The sequence below is a fragment of the Brassica oleracea genome, chromosome C3 (genome assembly GCF_000695525.1).
Source record: "Brassica oleracea var. oleracea cultivar TO1000 chromosome C3, BOL, whole genome shotgun sequence".
NCBI lineage: Eukaryota > Viridiplantae > Streptophyta > Magnoliopsida > Brassicales > Brassicaceae > Brassica > Brassica oleracea.
Window position 1 is genome coordinate 51836422 of NC_027750.1, and position 18637 is coordinate 51855058.

The following is an 18637-nucleotide window of genomic DNA, read 5'->3' on the forward strand; positions in this document are numbered from 1 at the left end:
AAATAGGCGGCCGCCTAGGCGGCTAGGCGGTCATTTAGGCGGTCTAGGCGGAAAAAATCGGATATCCGATTTTTTAAACCGATTTGGCATAAATCAGGGCGGAAAAGTGACGCGTAGCGCCTAGGCGCCTAGACGGCCGATTTTTAGAACATGGGCTACAACATAAGCTTCAACCATTTATTTCATAGTCTCCGAAAAGAGGCTTTATTGGGTTGTTATTGGGCTTTGTAAGTTTCTCCGAATAGGCCCAAAGGTAAGAGCTCTCTGCGATCCCCCTCCACGCGGGAGGAATTCAATTTGTTCCTTCTTCCACGATCTGCACCGCCTCTCGTTTCGATTGATCTCCTCCCTACCAGGTGAAAGGCTTCTTCTTCTTCAGTATTCCTCTTACACCAAATCTGTTTTTGCAATAATCTAAACATAAGCTTTCTCTAAGGTCTGTGTCGATCTTAAAGTAGAGAGATTTTCATAAATCTGTTCCCCCGTTCTAAAGTAGAAAGCTTTTAGCTTAGATTAGCCATCGGAATATTTCTGGATCTAATCGTTGATCATTTTCAGTTAGTAACCAGCTGTGTTTTTGTTTTGGTGTATTAAGGTATCACAGATTGTGTGGGGGATGTCTTCAGCGCAAGATCCATTCTACATTGTTAAAGAAGAGATCCAAGATTCTGTAAGTTTTGTTTTGGATTTGGAACAAGACATGTTTCTTTTGTTAGGACGTTGATTAAATGTTTCATTTGATGGGGTGCTTTTGTTAGATTGATAAATTGCAATCTACATTCCACAAATGGGAGCGTGTCTCTCCGGGAATGGGCGATCAAGTCCACGTCACCAAGGAGCTTCTTGCTAATTGTGGTAGCATTGAGTGGCAGGTACGGTACATCCAGTAGAATAAGGAAATTGGCAGTGCAAATTAGAGTCCTTTTCCATGGCTATTGAAGCTGTCTTTACTGATAGGAAGGTAGATGAGCTGGAAAAAGCGGTGGCCGTTGCAGCAAAAGATCCTGCCTTGTATGGCATTGATGAAGCTGAGCTTGAAAGACGGAGGAGATGGACTAGTAATGCTAGGACACAGGTTATGATTCCAAGTTTATATTGACTACTCCTTTAGAGAGTGGCGTAAGTGTGTTGTTAGCTGACTTGTGATTATGATACTTTTTTTAAAGGTGCGGAATGTGAAGACTGGTGTTCTAGCTGGTAAGGGTAGTGCTGGTGCTGGTAATGCAAGTGAAGTGCGCCGAGAGCTGATGAGAATGCCAAACTCGAGTGGAGCAAGTAGATACGATCAGTATGGGGGAAGAGATGATGATGGATTTGTACATTCAGAATCAGATAGGCAAATGCTGTTGATAAAGTAAAAAAATCTCGTTCATTGTTTCTGTACATTACTTTAAAATCTCTCCTTTGCTTGATGAGGTTACAATGCCTTTTGCTCGATGAAGAATTTGTAGAATAGTTTTGTTCAAAGAGAGTAGTGCTGTAACTTGATATCAACTTTTTGTGCGGCACTTCAGGCAACAAGACGAAGAACTGGATGAGCTGAGTAAAAGTGTAGAGAGGATTGGAGGAGTGGGGCTTACTATACATGATGAACTCGTTGCGCAGGTAAGTAACATGAGAGAAAGATAGATATAACAGTTTTAATATCTGGCAGAGATGAGAAACATCAAATTTTCTTTCTATTGGATGTGTGGTGCAGGAGAGAATAATAGATGAACTGGGAACGGAGATGGACAGTACAAAGAACAGGCTAGACTTTGTACAGAAAAAAGTGGGGATGGTGATGAAGAAAGCAGGAGCGAAAGGGCAGATGATGATGATATGTTTCTTGCTCGTCTTGTTCATCATCCTATTCGTTCTCGTCTTCTTGACCTAAACATCACAGCAGAATAGTTTTTTTTTTGATGTTACTTGTTATGATACTTGTGTGGTGAAACAGAAAAAGTGCATTAAAAACAATGTTTGATTTTTCTACTATGGTAAATTCTTTGAGATTGAACCGTACTGTATTGTATCTTTAATGCTTGAGAAGAAGTAAACAAGATTTGATCAAAATATTCGCAAGGCTACTCCAAACTTAGAAACACAATTCCCCATACTACCGAATTTGTTAGATCATCCATTGTTCCAAGGTCTATTAAAGTCTTTAAGTGAAGATAAATCTCTGAATTTCCACACACAAAAAAAAAAAAAAAAAACATTTTTAAAAAGGGGGTCTAATTGTAACATTTAGAGACTAAAGGACCCAGGGAAAGAAGAAAAAGAAAGACAAGGAGTAATTGGCAATATAAAATAATGATAAGAGACGATTCAGAACTCTCTTCTTCTTCTGCCATGTCATGATTTCTTCTTTGCTCACCCTTTTAATAGATCAGATTCTTCGCATTCTCTAGGAGGAAGAGGAAGATGGTGCTGCCGTTGATGAAGCTGGGGACGCTACTGGTGAAAACGATAAGTAAGCCATTGGCAAGTCAGCTGAAGCACCAGGCCAAGGTTCATCCCAGGTTCCGCCAATCCATCATCAACTTCGCCCAGGTGATGATGCCAATCCCAGATTCTCATCATTGTCGAGTTCGTTGTGATCTGGAATTTTGATTTGTGCGATTGAAAAATGTGATGGGCAGAGGAACCACAGGGTGACGACGCAGATACAGAGGAGGATATATGGGCACGCCACCGATGTTGAGATTCGTCCCTTGAACGAGGAAAAAGCTGTTCAAGCTGCTGTTGATCTCATCGGAGAGCTCTTCATCTTCGCCGTACTCCCTTTCTCTCAAACATCTCTTGTTTTCATTCAATCTACTCTCTTGCTCATGCTAAAGGTCTCTCTCTATGTGCCATGATGTTTACTTCTTAGTACTGTGTATTCTCTGTTTTCCTAGTAAGTTTTCTCTGATAGCGTCAGGTGCTTCCCTGTGTCACTGAGTGTCTGTTAGTTTCTTCCATCAATTGGTTTCCCTTTGGTTTGAGTGGGTGAGATGGTGTCAGTGTCAGTGTCAGATGAAAAAAGACCTGGTCTTGAGGGGTGTTCTTCTATGTAGAACTAACAGTAGATTATATATGAACAGGTCGGTGGAGGCGTTGTTATCTTTGAGGTGCAGAGAAGTTCCCGTTCTGAAGCTAGAAAAGAGGAAGCCCGTAAGCAGGAACTTGAGGTACACTTTTTTGGATTGTTTCTTTTTTTTTTCTCCTCATGATTTATCTTTCGTTACGTTACTTAGTAGCTTGCATTATCATTGATGTAAGCTGTATGAATGATTCTTGTAAATATGTTAACCAAATTAGGATTGCAACTAGTTAAGAATTTTACCAGAAGGAGATCAAAAGAGTAGGAAAATAAGTAACAATTTTGAGGTTGCAGGAGTTAAGAATAAAAGATGAAGAATTGGAAAAGAAAATGGCTCATCTCCAGAGCAAACTAGCGGAGGTTGAAGAGCTTGCTAAGGCACGGGGACTGACCGGTATTTTTAAGGTAAAACAGCAACCCGGTACTGCTACCAAGACGCAAAATCCAGACGCAAAATCCAGTGAATCATCATCATCTTAATCAATGGCCAAGACTCGACCAAAGTTTACAATAAAATACTGGTAGTGATTCTTGAAGAGCGAGGAGTTTCCAAATTCTCTCCTTCATTTTCTTGTAGATCGATACATACATGTACTCTTCATCATTAAGAACAATCTGCTTTATAACAACTATCTAGTCAAATTAGGTGACAAATAAAAAAGGTTTTGATGTTGAGGTTTCATTGCTCCTACTTCTTTGCGTTTTCAACTTTTGTTTGCTTCGATTTGGTATTATTGCTCGTAGGCAATGCTTGGATAATGACGAATTCATTAGGAAAGCGACTTTGAGAGAGAGACACCAAATTATATATATCTTTGTCACTCTATCTACAACTCTACATCAGATTTAATCATATGTGCCCTTCATATCTCTACAGATATGACCGTATATGGTCAAAATGTGACGAATGTTAGCATAAAACCAAAGACATTATGTATATATGAAAAGGAAATAATAAATAAAATAAATATAGAATATGACCATTGATGAATATGAAAGTAAATGATATGATGAAAAGAAATGAGCATCACAAAAAAAAAGGAATATGAATATGGAGGAACATATGTAGTGGAAACAAAGCTATTTATTCCATTCCTTGCCAATACCTCATCGTTCTTCCCACCTCTTTCTCTTTTGCATCTAATTTTGTTATCACTTACCCAAAATATATAGTTTTCTGCGTTCTTTGAAAACGATCCATCTTTAGCTAGAGAGTTTTTGTAGCTTTGGATTCTATCATGCCTTCATCAAATACTTGAAATTTTGTTTATTAGTGGCCTTTTAAATATAACACATAATTTCACAAAATAATATTAGTCAAACTCGACTAAAAGTATCTGAATTTTTTTCCAAAGAAAACAAAATAGTCAAAATTTGAAAAAAAACGAATTTAAAGAAAAGTCCCTAGTGGCAATATAATCAAAGAAATACTTCAAATATAAAATTGTTAAGGCACATGCACATAATTAAGCTATGGCTTATTCCATTGAAAACAAAATTGCAAAATTACATCTTACAAAAAAGATAGTATTTCTTTCAGAACTTTCATAACATAAGGTGTTTATATAGGATGATGACATGAGCAAACCAATTAAAGAAGAAAGAAAATCCATAAGGTATTTTTAGATTTTATTTTCAAAAATGATGGTTAAAAGTCGCCAATAGTGATTAAAATATACGGTATTAATTAGGAATAAACAGCATGGTCATTACAAGACAGACAATAATACATGGTCGTCTTTTTTAATTCATTGAGTTCTGTTTATAAAAGGAAAAGTAGAGAACGAAGAGAAGAGGAGAAGCAAGCAACGCTCTCTTATTCCTTTGTGGGGTTTTAATTATCTTGTCCCTTTGTGTTGTTCTACAAGTATCTGTGTGATTGGAGAGACTTTTTCTTAATGACGGGGAAACGATCTAAGACTACTTGCAGATCTGTTTCTCACAAGCTGTTCAAGGATAAGGCCAAGAACCGTGTTGATGATCTGCAAGGCATGCTGTTGGATCTTCAGTTTGCAAGGAGAGAGAGCAGCGCTCTTGATGTGACACTGCTTGAGGAGCAAGTGAATCTGATGCTTCGTGAGTGGAAGTCAGAGCTCAACGAGCCGTCTCCAGCATCATCCTTGCAACATGTAATAATAATCTACTCATTCTTGTTGATTCTTGTAACATGCATGGTTGATGGCGAATGTGTTACATGGCTTTTTAGTTTCTTTCTTGTTTTTGAGTTTTAGTTGTGTCCTTACTCCTTAGCAGGGTGGTGGTACTCTGGGGTCTTTCTCAACAGACATTTGTCGGCTGCTTCAGCTCTGTGATGAGGAAGATGATGCAACTAACAAATTAGCTGCGCCCAAGCCCGAGCCTACTGATCAGAATCTTGAACCATATGGTCCATTGGCTGATCATTGCAAAGATCCTCCCTTAGTAGTTGGCAACAACTTGGATGGAACAGCTCATCTGGATTACAATCTGCAACAAGAGTTTGAACCAGACTTCAATGGTGGTTTCAATGATTGTCCTGGTTATGGTGTAGGGGGTCCTTTGGATATATCTGCTTTCATCCCAACTATCTGTCCTCCACCCTCTGCGTTCTTGGGTCCAAAATGTGCTCTTTGGGACTGTCCCAGGCCTGCTCAAGGACTCGACTGGTTCCAGGATTACTGCAGCAGCTTCCACGCTGCACTGGCTTTCAATGAAGGTCCACCGGGTATGAATCCGGTTGTGCGTCCTGGAGGCATTGGTTTGAAAGATGGTCTGCTTTTTGCTACTCTCAGCGCAAAGGCTGGAGGGAAAGATGTCGGTATTCCTGAATGTGAAGGAGCTGCAACTGCTAAATCTCCATGGAATGCTCCTGGTAAGCTTTTTGCTCTGTTTGACACCATTCTCGAACTGAATCTTGATTTTCTTGTGGTGACTATAGAGCTCTTTGATCTCACGGTTCTAGAGAGTGAGACACTAAGGGAGTGGCTATTCTTTGACAAGCCAAGGAGGGCCTTTGAGAGCGGGAACAGGAAGCAACGATCTTTACCGGATTACAACGGCCGCGGCTGGCACGAGTCACGCAAACAGGTCATGAGCGAGTTTGGAGGGCTGAAGAGATCCTACTACATGGATCCACAGCCTCTTCACCATTTCGAATGGCATCTTTACGAGTACGAGATCAACGAGTGCGATGCTTGTGCCTTGTACAGGCTCGAGCTCAAGCTCGTTGTTGATGGGAAGAAGAACTCAAAGGGAAAATTATCAACCGAGTCAGTGGCTGATCTGCAGAAACAGATGAGAAGACTCACTGCTGAGTTCCCTCAAGAAAACAACAACAACAAACGCTGCATCAAAGGAAGGACTAAAGTGAACACAAAAGTGGCCACTGGAAATGTTCAGAACACAGTAGAGCAGACCAATGAGCATGGAGTAGGTGAAGAGTTTAACTATCTTGTCGGAAACCTAACTGACTATTATGTTAATTGAGAAGAAAACCTGTTGCTTAGCATTTAATCTGGCAGCAGCAGAAGACGCTTCTACATGACTAGTATATTTATTTCTTATATTACTATAACTATCTCTATCCATGGAGTTTATATATATATATATATATATATATATATATATATATATATATCAAGGAAATGCAGAAGACTGTCCTGGAGTTTAAGAGCTCGTCTCTTCTAACCCAAAGCAGGAAAGTTAACTGGAGAACAAGACTGTTTTTATGATTCACTGACATTCCGGTTTAATGTAACCGATGGGGTATACAGTTTGATCATCGTTGTCGTTCTTAAACAATCAAGACAATGTAAACCTCTGTTGAATGAGATAACCGGTTTTATATAAGCAATAAATCATATTCTACATGTATTGTAAATTTTCATCTAAAGAGACTAGGGGCACTTATGGTTTTATTGTGGCAGTAATGGTCTGACCAATGCAAAAGGACGATCTGAATTCACAGACATTAACAATTCCAACACAACTACTTTTGTCGGAGGTCGTCCACTCTTGAGACCACGCTCGATAAGCCCTGTAACAGGGATAATGAACACACACTATCATCATCAAGGGGTAGGAAAGACATTAAGATTAAGGAATTGAAGAGGAAGAGAATCATGAAGTTACCAGGTGAGAGTTTTCTTCCCCTGTAAAGTTCTTTAGCTAAAGGATTAGCAGACCAGTGGTTCACAGCCACACGGCTAGTCGGTTGGAACCCTATAATCTTACCCTCGGATGATAACACTACCTGCTTTCCATCAAAGAACCAACAATCATGAAGAATTCAATTTGTTAAAAGATTATGCTTGACTCATCTCACTTAGATTACCTGGTAAGTAGCGATTTCTTGCGCAGATGCTTTTGCATCTTCATTGAGTTTCTCCAGAAGAGAAGAGCCTGTACCAACGTTATCTTCAGTGGCTTTAGCTCTGCTAGTTTCTTTTAAGTAATCAGGTACTTCTCCAATCCAAGCCCCTATGCTGCTTTCTACGGTTATCTCTCCTACCCAAGAGTATGCATCCTTAAGCTTGTTGACGACTAATCCACAGAATGACTCCAACTACACTCATTAGAAGTCGCAGACTTTAGTTTTACAGAAAAAATGAAATGAAAACGCGATAAAAAAGAAGAAGAAGAAGACGCCGGATGATAACAGAAGTAAATGTTTAAGATTGATCTCAGTATAGAGTTCATCATACCTCGGAGGTATCTGAAGATTGATGAGATAACAGTTCACTCTCTGACCATGAAATATCTTGGCGTTTTCCAGGATACTTTCTCTCGCTTTTCTGAGGGATAGAGAATTGAGCCGCAGCACTCACGGCAAGGAGAAGAATTCCACTGGCCACGGTGACAGATATCATTTTCAACAAAGACAATCCTCTCTGCCAACAGAGAACAAACAAACCAGAAGGGTTAGCACAAGTTTCACAAGCAAAGCTACAAAACCTAAGCCAATATTACTAAATTATAAACATTTAACTAACATATGCTACAAAATCTATTAGTAAACATGAATACATTGTGCAGACTGAAACATAGTTTAGTCTGAAGCAGGCCGATTAATAGAGCAAGTGATTTACAAACATTGATTTACCAAAACTGGCTCTGACTACATATACATCACCAGGCAGTCAGGTACCAAAGTACCATGAGCCGAAAGACTGCCTAGATTTTAGTAGTCCCATAGTCAAAATACCTTTTCACTGGGTAAGTTTGCATAGTTTCCAAAAGCATCACATGGTAGCTGTTTCCTGGGAAGTGAGTATATATCTTCAAAGTAAATATCCAACGCTTCAGCCAATCCAACCTAAAGAATTTTATAACAAATGTCAGGAATATAGGGGACCGCATGAATTAACATGCGTGGAAACAAACACCTTAGGCTTAGTCACAAGAGAGCACATAAAATGAAGCAGAAGAATAAATTATAAATGCACCAGATTGTAGGATTGATAATATAGTTCATCTTGCTAGATTTAATTGTCACACAATCTATCAGCCTCTACTTGTTACGTTTGTGATAGATTCTACATTGTCTAAGACGATGCCATTCCATGTCACACAAAGCATCAGGAACAAAAGTCTAGATGGGGATGCAAACGCTAAGAAAGAGAAAATGTCGTTACCATTTGGGAGTGGGTTAGAAGAACCTCCCATTTATTCTCACTAGACTTTCTCCAGCCTTCAAGCTTTACATCCCCAAGTATATTACTATCAATCTCTAATCGATAAGCAGGGAGATACTCACTTGCCCAACTACTAAACCCAGCGCCACCAATTTTTTCCAACTTAGAACTAGCAGACAAGTTCCACCACCGACTTCTTTGCCTTGCGTCCGAAACTTTGAAGTTTTCCTTGCTCGATTGAAAATACTCGAGCAATTGGTTTGCATTCTCGTTTAGCTCATCATCGAAAACCTTATGCAGTACAACCGAGGAGTCTCTTGAAGCAATCTTCCTGTGTTTCGTTAACCACTTGAAAAAGGGAAACTTAGCTTTCCCCATATAATCATCGAGGAAATGCTTCTCTGTGTTTTGGAGAGCGGAGATGCATATAACTTCTGCAATAACAGATATAACCCGTTCATCTGATGAGCTAACAGTGAAGGACGTCGAAACCTCACGAGGGTTTTGGTAATCTCCCATTTCTCTTTCAGCTCCAGGTCCAAACAAAACAAGCTGAAAGTTCCACAAATGTCGGAGAACCACTTGCCTGAAAGTCATCGCAAGTATGTTTTTTGACAAATCTCCGGTGGAAAGATCCTCGGAGAGAGATCTCCTCAGCCTTTTAGCTCGCTCTTTAACTTTCTTTGTAGGCAAGAACTGTAAAAAAAGGCGATCTTGACATGTCACAACATAGAATCAATGTCGCATTGCTTCAGGCTAAAAACTTAAACTTTACCAATCGGGTTGAGACAGTAGCCTTCGGGTCGGATCCTCCGGGGAAAACAGTCTCAACCACCATGACGGGGACGTTTTCACGAAGGTGCTCATCGGCTGCTTCGCCACCGTCGGCTGCAGCCGCGGTTAAAGCCTGGTCGAAAGCTACTGTACCGACGAGGCTCAGCCGAGCTGAATCGTTCTCGTAGGTCCGCACGCATGGAAGTGCCTTTCCGTCGGAGTTCGCCACGAAACGGAGAATGTCCTCCTCGCTGGTGGTGGCGGACGGAGAAGGGTTCTTGGAGATACAGCGAATGAAGGAGACGGAGCTTCTATGGAGGGGGAATGATGGAAAAGATGCGAAATTTCGAGAAGGGAAGAGAAGAGAAGGAGAAGAAGTAGTAGCGGAAGCCATTGATGATGAACTGATTAAAATCAAAATCACAGTCCTCCTAAACCCTAAGGGGTTGGGTTTGAGCCTGAGGTCGACGAATCAACCAAACGCCGTCGTTTAGTTACAAGTTACAGCTGAGAGAGAAAGTGAGCTCCTAAGAAACGCCACGTGTCAGTAGCATTTTTGTTAAGATAGCATTTTGTCAACCGACACGTGTCGGTGGCTATTAGAAGTCACGAAGCAACCAAACGCCGTCGTTTTACAACTGATAGGAGCAAGTGAGCTCCTAACACGCCACGTTACTTCTCAACCGACACGTGCCGGTATCATATTTGTCGCAAACTGTCTTATGGCATTTATCAATCGCCACGTGTCTGTGGCCTTTAGTTATAATATAGGTTACATTTCAGCATCTGAAGGATAACGACGACAATGTCTGAGAAGAAGAGCCAAATCCCCGATAACAGCAACAACGCCGCTTCTTCGTCGGCGAAGAAACCGGCGACGGAGATCGGATCGAATTCGAGCTTCTCGGGTCAGAGGATGACGTATCCTAACCGGCCAGAGTCGGTGAACCCGGATCAGGCGACGCTGAGGGAGCAGTGGAAGTTCGCGATAAGGCAGTACAGCAAGTGGTACTCACACGCTTGGGGAACTGCGATACTCGCCGGCGGCGTCTTCTTCGGACTCGGTTGGATCATCAAAGGCTCTAATCCTCTTCCTTCACTTCAATCAGGTTCTAAGTCTCCTAAACCCGATGAAGAGAAATGATTTTCCAGGTGAGTTTCATGTTATATCAACTGAGAATCTCGATTCTTAGGGTTTAGTATATATCTTCTTGAGTATGAGCTTAGGATTGGTTTGGAACTGAAGATTGTTTTATTTGCTCTAGAGTCTACTACTGTATTTAGCTTTGTCATTAGTCATTACAAGACATATCTTGCTATTGAAATAAACATTTCAAAGCATGTTAGTTGGGCTTCCACGCTCAACTCCTATAAACTGTTCAGGTTGTTTTTGTTGCAGATGGGGAAATGCAGTCGTGAGATGAGGGATGGTGCATTAACAATGTCACATCTACAAGAATCATCCATCTTTTGAAGTAGAGAGAAAGAGGGAGGGTGGGAGATCAGATCACAAAGCAAGCCATTGTAGAATATAAACTTAACAAGAAAAAACTTGAGTGTAATAACTTTGTTTGTCTGATGATTCCAAAAATGTATGTATACAAATGTGCAAGAAATTAGTGAAAATGTTGATCTTGAATAAATAAAATACAATGGTTGTATCTAAGCAGAGCAGCAACCAGGTTTTTTAACAGCTGAGATATCATCTCTGCCTCCGACATTAATCGTCTGTCCTTTAGGCAAAGCAGTGGTTGGATCGTCTCCAGCTTCAAGCGCTTTCTTGCTAACCACTCTGTAAATCTCAGTGAGAACTTCGGTGAAAGCATTCTCAACGTTCAGAGCTTCAAGCGCAGAAGTCTCCATGAAAAATGTATTCTCTCTCTCCGCAAACCCCTTGGCATCTTCGGTTGAGATGGCCCGAAGATGACGAAGATCAGCTTTGTTACCAACGAGCATGATCACAATGTTCGCGTCGGTGTGGTCTCTTAGCTCCTTTAGCCATCTCTCAACGTTCTCGAACGTCACGTGACGTGTCACGTCGTATACGAGCAACGCACCCACGGCTCCTCGGTAATATGCGCTCGTGATGGCTCGGTACCTAAAACGAAAATATGTTTTAAGAAAATGTGTTAAGAACACGTTCTTGGATTAACTTTTGTACCTTTCTTGACCGGCGGTATCCCATATTTGAGCCTTGACGATCTTGTCATCGCATTGGATGCTACGTGTGGCGAACTCAACACCGATGGTGGCACGTGAGTCGTTGCTGAAGTCATTTCTGGTAAAACGAGATAACAGATTAGATTTTCCAACGCCGGAGTCTCCGGTTAAGACCACTTTGAAGAGGTAATCATAATCATCTTCTGCTCTATATGCTCCCATTATCTGTCCTCTCTTTTTTTTGTCTTTATGAGTTTGTTCTTGAGACGAGTTATATTCAACAATGAAAAAATGTTATTTGGATGTTCCAACAACAATACTTCTAAAACATTAGTTTTGTTCTAAATTGGAGAGAACACCAATTTCAGTTTTGAATTTGAGAAGACAGAGAGAGGTACCAGAAATTCAAGGAATCTCCTCTATTTCAGATAGGCTAAACATAAACATTTCTATTTATTCTATTTTTTGCATCGTGTAAACAAGAAAAGACTCATATTTTGATTTAAACAAAAGAATCATGGACAACTATATTCTTTCTTTCAATCTTCTAATGATTCTGTAACGATACAAATCTCTACTCATACACATAATCAAAGACTGGGACGTCACAATACAGAGGACCACCCTCGTTGTGAAGATGGCCAAAACAAATATCACAGTAATAGCATTGATTCTCATTTCCCCACTTGTCATCCAACACAACCTTTGAAGCTCTGTATATCTTGCAAACGCTGCATTTCTGAGCCCTCGTTTTCAACTGATATATCAATCTCGGGTAAGCAGCTCGGTTCTGAACATCCTCTGGATGACTCAGCCTCATGTCCCTTATCACTATCATGTGCTTGCAATCTCCCTGATGACAGTAAAGATAACTAGCTCCGAGTCTGAATCTTAAATCACAAAAACGTGTACTCTGCATCTCTGCAGATCCAAAACGAGGCAAATCCATGGCTTTCGTTACACCTAGAGCCGTTCTCTGCTTTTGTTGTAGTTCTCCTGTTATAATGCCTTCCCATTTTTTAAGTGCTTCATCTTTAGAGTTCCATAGCCAGTTTAGTATAGGTTTGCTGTAATCTGTCGCCGAGCGGTTCCTTAAATCGTTGTGAAAGATATCCTAAACAAGCAAACAAGCATCTAGTTAGATCACAGAAGAAGAGCTAAGCTAAGTCAGCCATCAAAAGATAAGAAAAATGAAAAAGATAAGTTCTTACTTCAATGAGGAAGTATCCAGAAGGATCATACTTTCCAGCCTTTTCCATCACCTGGTCTGTAACACAGTGTATCTTGTCCTTTAATTCAGTTAACATTTGACGTCCCAGAACCAAAAATTCTTGGGCCTGGACAAAAAATTCACACAGATACTATTACTAATGGTGTTTGCATATGCATACTGCATCTATGTCTAATCAACTATATTGACTGAGCAAGATTTAGTAGCTACATGGGCTGAAGAAGGCGTTAGACAATATAATAGTGAATTAAAGATGTAGAGAACAATGCAGTTACCTTGGATTTGCGATTGTTATAAATCTCAACACACAGAATGACTTCAGGAAATAGCGTATCTACTGTCCCCTGGATGTCTGATGGCTTCACTAGCTGTGTAAACAGGAAGATGATAATTGTTTAGCAGGATGCATGAGCAGTGAGTAGCAAATTAACTACAAGGGGAAAATCACTTGCCGTATAGTTATCAATGGACTTTAGAGATTGCAAGTTCTCAAAGCCTTCTAGAGATGTACTTGCATCTTCAACATCTTCCCAAGTTTCGCTGAACGAAAGTCAAAAACTGTGTTATCATCAGCACAAAAACATATAAGATAGACATATACATGATCAAACTAGAGTATGCATATACCTGAAGCAGTGTAGCCTCACATGTGCTTTATCCTCATCCTGCTTTTGTTTAAGTTTAGCAAGCTGCTCTACTCTGGCTATATAAGGTTCCTGAAACCAAAAAAGAAAGAAAAAAAAAGACCAGTTTCAATCATAAAAGATTGCAAATAAAGCAATCAGCATAACTACACGAAAGCTCATAGTAAAATGTAGCTCACATAAACTCACCTCAGGTTTCTTTACTGTTCTCTTCACCTCAGTCTTCTTAACTGTCTTCTTCACTGCAGCCGTCTTTACCGTACGCCTTCTTTTCGTATCTCTTTCGTTCTCAGCTGATGGATTTTCACTGCAGGATGCATATAAAAATCGTTTTGTCACCGTTCCACAATTTTCTTGAAGTCAAAAACGTTGCTTTGGCTCTAGAAGCACTCACTGACCATCACCACAACCTATAATATTAACCACCATGGAAGCACACACACTAATAGATAGCTTACGGGTGAGAAACGATCTGAGATTGTTGGGGCTCATTTAGGGAAAGAGTATCATCATCTTGCTGTAAAGAAAGGTTATCTTCCTTAAAGGCTTCCTTCATGGCCATATCAGTGAGTTCCTCGTCAGTATAAATCTTGAGAGCATCAGTTCTGCCATCAACAACGATCCCAAAATTACATCCATGATACTGATTACAAAAAGAGATGGAGAGCCAATGGATACTTACGAGAGATCATATTGGTGAGAAGAGGAAGAGGAAGAGGAAGAGGAAGCTAATTGAGTTTCCAAATCGTGGAGGAGACTGAGATACGAAGATTGAAACTCGGGCACAGTGGAAACTTGTCCCACCATGTTGGGAAGATAGATTGGGCCTCCTCTTGGTATCCCTGAGGTAGCAATCTCTTCTTCACTGCTCTCGCTCTCCATCGTATCTGATTGAATTCGACGCCTACTAATGAAGAAGGAGACGACTTGTTCCCTTTGGTCCGATATTTATATATAACCCGGTTTAATTGTTTCACCCTTGGTTAAATTTAGTTCAAAAACATTCCTTCAACAAACTAAGAACCGGATGAGTCAACTCTACTGGTTGGGGGCCAATTGCCATGTTTCCGGGTTCGACGCCAGCCGAAGGCGAACTACTCATCTATGTCACGAAGCAAATACTGGGCCTTCGGGCTCAGGACATACCCTCCCGGATGAAGCCGGTCCGCTGCCTGACCGGATCCAGGGAATGATCCGCGAAGCGGAGAACCCTGGATTACCAAAAAAAAAAAAACAAACTAAGAAACCCGAACCAAACACATTCAATTTTAATTTGTTAAAATATTTACATCTGCTATTAAAAAGGAAATAGTTCCCAAGAAAAGAAAACAAAAAGGCAAAGTTGGAATGCCGAATTCTATTCACTCCGTTAATTCCCTACCAATTTAGAAAAATAACAAAGTGATCGGTGACCAAAGGAAAGGAAGGAGAACAAACGTTCAATTCTTTATGGTTCCCATAAAAATACATCATTCATAAAGAATTAATTTTCTTTTCTATTCCTTCTGTTTTTTAATATAAGTCGTTTTACATCTATGCACATAAATTAAGAAAATCATTAATTTCTTATATTTTCTAAACAAAAACATCATTAATTATTTACCTAACCACAATTCAACCAATAGAAAAATTGAAGATATATTATCATTGGTCAGACAACATTAATTATTAATAAATTTTACATAGAAAACCGAAAACGACATATAATTTGGAACAAAAAAATTTCTCTAAAATGACTTTTATTAAAAAACGGAGGGAGTATTTCTTATTGTTCTTTTTTTTGTAGAAAATAACAAAGCAAAATTATTCCTTATTACTTTTTACGAGAAACAATCATTCCCACTCATTCCTTTAATTTTATTCCTCTTCATTTTTTTATTTGTTCCTAGTATTCTTCAAATGGTCACCAGTCACACCACTTATTTTATTGCAAATCATGATTTCGACAAAAGAGTTTTCCTATAAAATAGGGAAACTAGATTTTAGATGTGTAACCAAGTTTTTTAAAAATCCATGTTTTGTTGGTTTCAAAAATGTGCACGACTACCTTTGTTGTAAATATATAAATGTAATATATCAACACTAGTTAAATGCATGCATATGTTTGTTAAACTCTTTACTGACGGATTTTTATTTTTATTATTTTTATATATATATATTAATATTTTTTTAAAAATAAAAAAAACTGTACCTTAAAAAGTTCAATAGTTTTTTTTTTAAAAGTTAATAAATTTTTAATTTATTTATAACAAACATAATGGTTTATAACTCAAAATTATTAGTTTTTTTTAAAAAACAATTTTTCATCCTATCAGGATTTAATAACTAACAATCACACCGAAAATGATATTAAGGAGGGATTATTGGGAGATGAATTTGTATAGAGATCGTGAATTTTAAGAATTGATTGATTTAATAAAGTTATGTGGATTGTGAAAATTTATATAGATTGACTTATGAAATTTGACCATAACTTTTTTTAAATTGGTATAGATTTTCATAAATTTGTATTACCACTTTTCTATCATTCTTTTTTTTGTAAAGTAAATATATAATTTTTTTTTTCCTAAATCATATAGCATGATTATATATTTTTCTTTTCAAATTAAAAATATAATAATAGTGATATACAAAATTGGGCAATTCTCTTAATTAATTTATTTTTTGTCACAAAAAGAACACTCAAAGAAGAAAATAACTAAAAGAAGTTTATTAAAAAGACAAAAGACTATTTTACCTTTTGCTTTATATATATATATATATATAAATAGTAAAAATAATAATAATAATAATAATTTTTTTTCGAATTATATGTTTATAAATTTGATCTTTTTATAATTTTTAAAATAATTTTTTGAATTTTCTTTGTCAAATGTTCTTTTTAAAATTCAAATTTTTTTTTTGAAACTAATATAAGTATATATTCGAAAATGATAGAACAATATAAAATTATATAAAATGTAATGAATTATAGTTTTGGACATATAATTTGAGATTTAATGTGCAATAGATATTTGGTAAGTATAACTATTTTATTTTCTAGTATTTTTATCACATAGATTTTGAAAATCACACGGACACATATGATATTTTGAAAGTTGAGCCTTATGAGTAAAAATGAATAGAATTCATCTCCCAATAACATTAGATTGAGTTAGAATTATAGAATCAATAATAACTAAACTTTTTGAATAACGAGAGATCTGAATGGATTTTGAAATTTTTTAAACCAATAACATTGGATTCTATTAAAAATTTTGAAATCCAATAACAAATAACAATGAAATCTCAAAAATTTCAAAGTTTATGAGAATTCACTTACCAATAAACCTCTTTCCTTACATAGCTTTAAAGTTAAAAATAATTTATATAAGAAAATTTTCTAAGTAATTTCCAATTTTAAAATATTTTTATTTTTATGTAATTTATATATTTATTATGATTTCATACTTACTATAGCATAAGTGTTTTTTTTATAAAAAAACAATAATTAAAAATATGTTACTTTATGCTATTTTATAATAATAATTACAATATTTTGATAAATTTTTATGGTAAATTCTAAATATTTTATTGCTATTTTGGTGTAGTATTTTAAAGTAATGAATTAATTATTTTTTGAAAAACTAAAAAATACAGCAAAACCAAAATATAAAAATCAAAAACAAAAACCTGAAAATCAAAACTAAAATCTAAAACCAAAAACTAAAACTAAAAAACTACTGAAATAATCATCACCGCCCATATTACAAAAGGAAAACCATATAATGTGTAAAATAAAAGGAAAACCACCATATATACATATATAGTCAATCAAAACTAGCTAAGTTTGATACCTCACCAAACAGGGAAACCAAAAAAAAAAAATCAAGTCTGTAAATTAGGGTTTGCTTTGGCCGTCACACCGGAAGGAAGGTTTGGTACGAAATTTGATTGTATTTTCAAACAGTAAAACGACAATAACAATAGTCTCTATGAATTTAGGAGGGTTCAGAAAGGTTTTGTAAGAAACTTGATTTGATTACTTGGGTCTATTTTCTTGTTTCTTTCCATCTAGAGGCAGAGCTGCCTTATGTGTTACTAGAAAGGCATTTGCCTCAGGCCTCACCAAAAAATAGATATTTTAGGGGCCCCAAGTTCTTCTTTAGCGTATTGGTAGTATAAGTTTAGCATAATGTTATTTTCGCTTGAATTCATGTTAGGATTTTAGGGGGGCATGATGTTATTTTCGCTTGAATTCATGTTAGGATTTTAGGGGGGGAGAGGGTTATTGGGAGATGAATTTGTGTAGAGTTTGTGAATTTTGAGAGTTGAAAGATTTTAAAAAGTTATGTGGATTGTGAAAATTTATATACATTGAGTTATGAAATTTGATCATAACTTTTTTAGATTGATATAGATTTTCATGAATTTGTATTACCTCTTTTCTATCATTTTTTGTAAAATAAATAGAGAATATATTTATTTTCTAAATCATATAGCATGGTTATTTATTTTTTTGCTTTCAAATTAAAAAGAAAATAATACTGATACATACAAAATTGAATAATTTTCTTAAAAAACCATTTTAAAAGATTTTGTTACAGAAAGAGCATTAAAAAAAATGACCAAAAGAAGTTTCATTAAAAATGTAAAAGACTATTTTACCCCTTACGGTGTAGATGTATAAGTAATAAAAAATAATAAAAAAGTTGTTTTTATATATTTTTTTTCAAATTCGAACATTTTTATAATTTTCTATTTTTTAAAAAATATTTTTTTACAAATTTTCTTTTTGAAATTCGAAAATGTTTTTTGAAACTTTTTTTTTAAGTTTTAAAATTATTAAGATTTGTAAATCTAATTATTATTATTTATATTAAAGTATAATATTTTTAAAAATAATTATATATTCAAAAATGTAAAAGTATATAAATGTAGAGAAATTGCCAAAAATACCATTTTCAAATTACCACTTTTCATGTTTACACTAACCACTTTTACCCTCATCTTTAATGAAGGATAAAAGATATTTATAACCTTTTGATTAACTTTGACAAAAAAAACATATGGTTAACTAAGCTAAACTTAAAATATCAACTCTAAACCCTAAATCATAACCTCTAAACCATGAAACATCAACTCTAAACCCTAAACCATGAAACATCAA

The 18637-nt window shown here is 36.9% G+C and overlaps 7 protein-coding genes across 11 annotated transcripts; 4 read left to right on the top strand and 3 right to left on the bottom strand.

Moving 5' to 3' along the window:
* Positions 1-247: 247 nt before the first annotated feature.
* Positions 248-2004, top strand: LOC106332054 (syntaxin-61). 3 transcript variants are annotated; one of them, XM_013770511.1, is made up of 7 exons: positions 248-356; positions 596-670; positions 759-872; positions 962-1075; positions 1167-1354; positions 1515-1605; positions 1700-2004. In XM_013770511.1, exons 2-7 carry the CDS (start codon positions 617-619, stop codon positions 1874-1876), a joined length of 738 nt encoding a protein of 245 aa, XP_013625965.1. In that variant the 5' UTR covers positions 248-356; positions 596-616; the 3' UTR covers positions 1877-2004. The 3 variants fall into 3 exon arrangements, with proteins under 3 accessions (XP_013625965.1, XP_013625968.1, XP_013625966.1); XM_013770514.1 differs by having other exon boundaries at positions 338-356; positions 605-670; XM_013770512.1 differs by lacking the exon at positions 248-356 and adding an exon at positions 412-436.
* A 304-nt stretch (positions 2005-2308) lies between these two features.
* LOC106331924 (OPA3-like protein) lies at positions 2309-3749 on the top strand. The gene is made up of 4 exons (XM_013770358.1): positions 2309-2535; positions 2625-2759; positions 3069-3155; positions 3362-3749. Exons 1-4 carry the CDS (start codon positions 2407-2409, stop codon positions 3545-3547), a joined length of 537 nt encoding a protein of 178 aa, XP_013625812.1. The 5' UTR covers positions 2309-2406; the 3' UTR covers positions 3548-3749.
* Positions 3750-4770: 1021 nt separating this feature from the next.
* LOC106335654 (transcription factor VOZ1) lies at positions 4771-6774 on the top strand. Of its 3 annotated transcripts, none has more exons than XM_013774236.1 (3): positions 4771-5196; positions 5318-5918; positions 6009-6774. In XM_013774236.1, exons 1-3 carry the CDS (start codon positions 4966-4968, stop codon positions 6530-6532), a joined length of 1356 nt encoding a protein of 451 aa, XP_013629690.1. In that variant the 5' UTR covers positions 4771-4965; the 3' UTR covers positions 6533-6774. The 3 variants fall into 3 exon arrangements, with proteins under 3 accessions (XP_013629690.1, XP_013629688.1, XP_013629689.1); XM_013774234.1 differs by having other exon boundaries at positions 4776-5196; positions 5985-6774; XM_013774235.1 differs by having other exon boundaries at positions 4779-5196; positions 5321-5918; positions 5985-6774.
* Positions 6775-6873: 99 nt separating this feature from the next.
* Positions 6874-9930, bottom strand: LOC106335653. The gene is made up of 7 exons (XM_013774233.1): positions 9455-9930; positions 8680-9375; positions 8250-8360; positions 7750-7935; positions 7380-7610; positions 7178-7298; positions 6874-7082 (listed from the first exon to the last, which is right to left on the bottom strand). The coding sequence occupies exons 1-7, from the start codon at positions 9845-9847 to the stop codon at positions 6961-6963; spliced, it is 1860 nt and encodes a 619-aa protein (XP_013629687.1). The 5' UTR covers positions 9848-9930; the 3' UTR covers positions 6874-6960.
* A 305-nt stretch (positions 9931-10235) lies between these two features.
* LOC106332058 lies at positions 10236-11051 on the top strand. The gene is made up of 2 exons (XM_013770517.1): positions 10236-10605; positions 10853-11051. Exon 1 carries the CDS (start codon positions 10259-10261, stop codon positions 10595-10597), a length of 339 nt encoding a protein of 112 aa, XP_013625971.1. The 5' UTR covers positions 10236-10258; the 3' UTR covers positions 10598-10605; positions 10853-11051.
* A 54-nt stretch (positions 11052-11105) lies between these two features.
* On the bottom strand, positions 11106-11880 carry LOC106332057 (ras-related protein RABA1i). The gene is made up of 2 exons (XM_013770516.1): positions 11615-11880; positions 11106-11551 (listed from the first exon to the last, which is right to left on the bottom strand). The coding sequence occupies exons 1-2, from the start codon at positions 11833-11835 to the stop codon at positions 11116-11118; spliced, it is 657 nt and encodes a 218-aa protein (XP_013625970.1). The 5' UTR covers positions 11836-11880; the 3' UTR covers positions 11106-11115.
* Positions 11881-12131: 251 nt separating this feature from the next.
* Positions 12132-14386, bottom strand: LOC106331692 (snRNA-activating protein complex subunit). Its single transcript, XM_013770095.1, has 8 exons — positions 14171-14386; positions 13947-14093; positions 13678-13795; positions 13472-13560; positions 13297-13384; positions 13120-13212; positions 12825-12950; positions 12132-12727 (listed from the first exon to the last, which is right to left on the bottom strand). The coding sequence occupies exons 1-8, from the start codon at positions 14368-14370 to the stop codon at positions 12188-12190; spliced, it is 1401 nt and encodes a 466-aa protein (XP_013625549.1). The 5' UTR covers positions 14371-14386; the 3' UTR covers positions 12132-12187.
* Positions 14387-18637: the final 4251 nt, after the last annotated feature.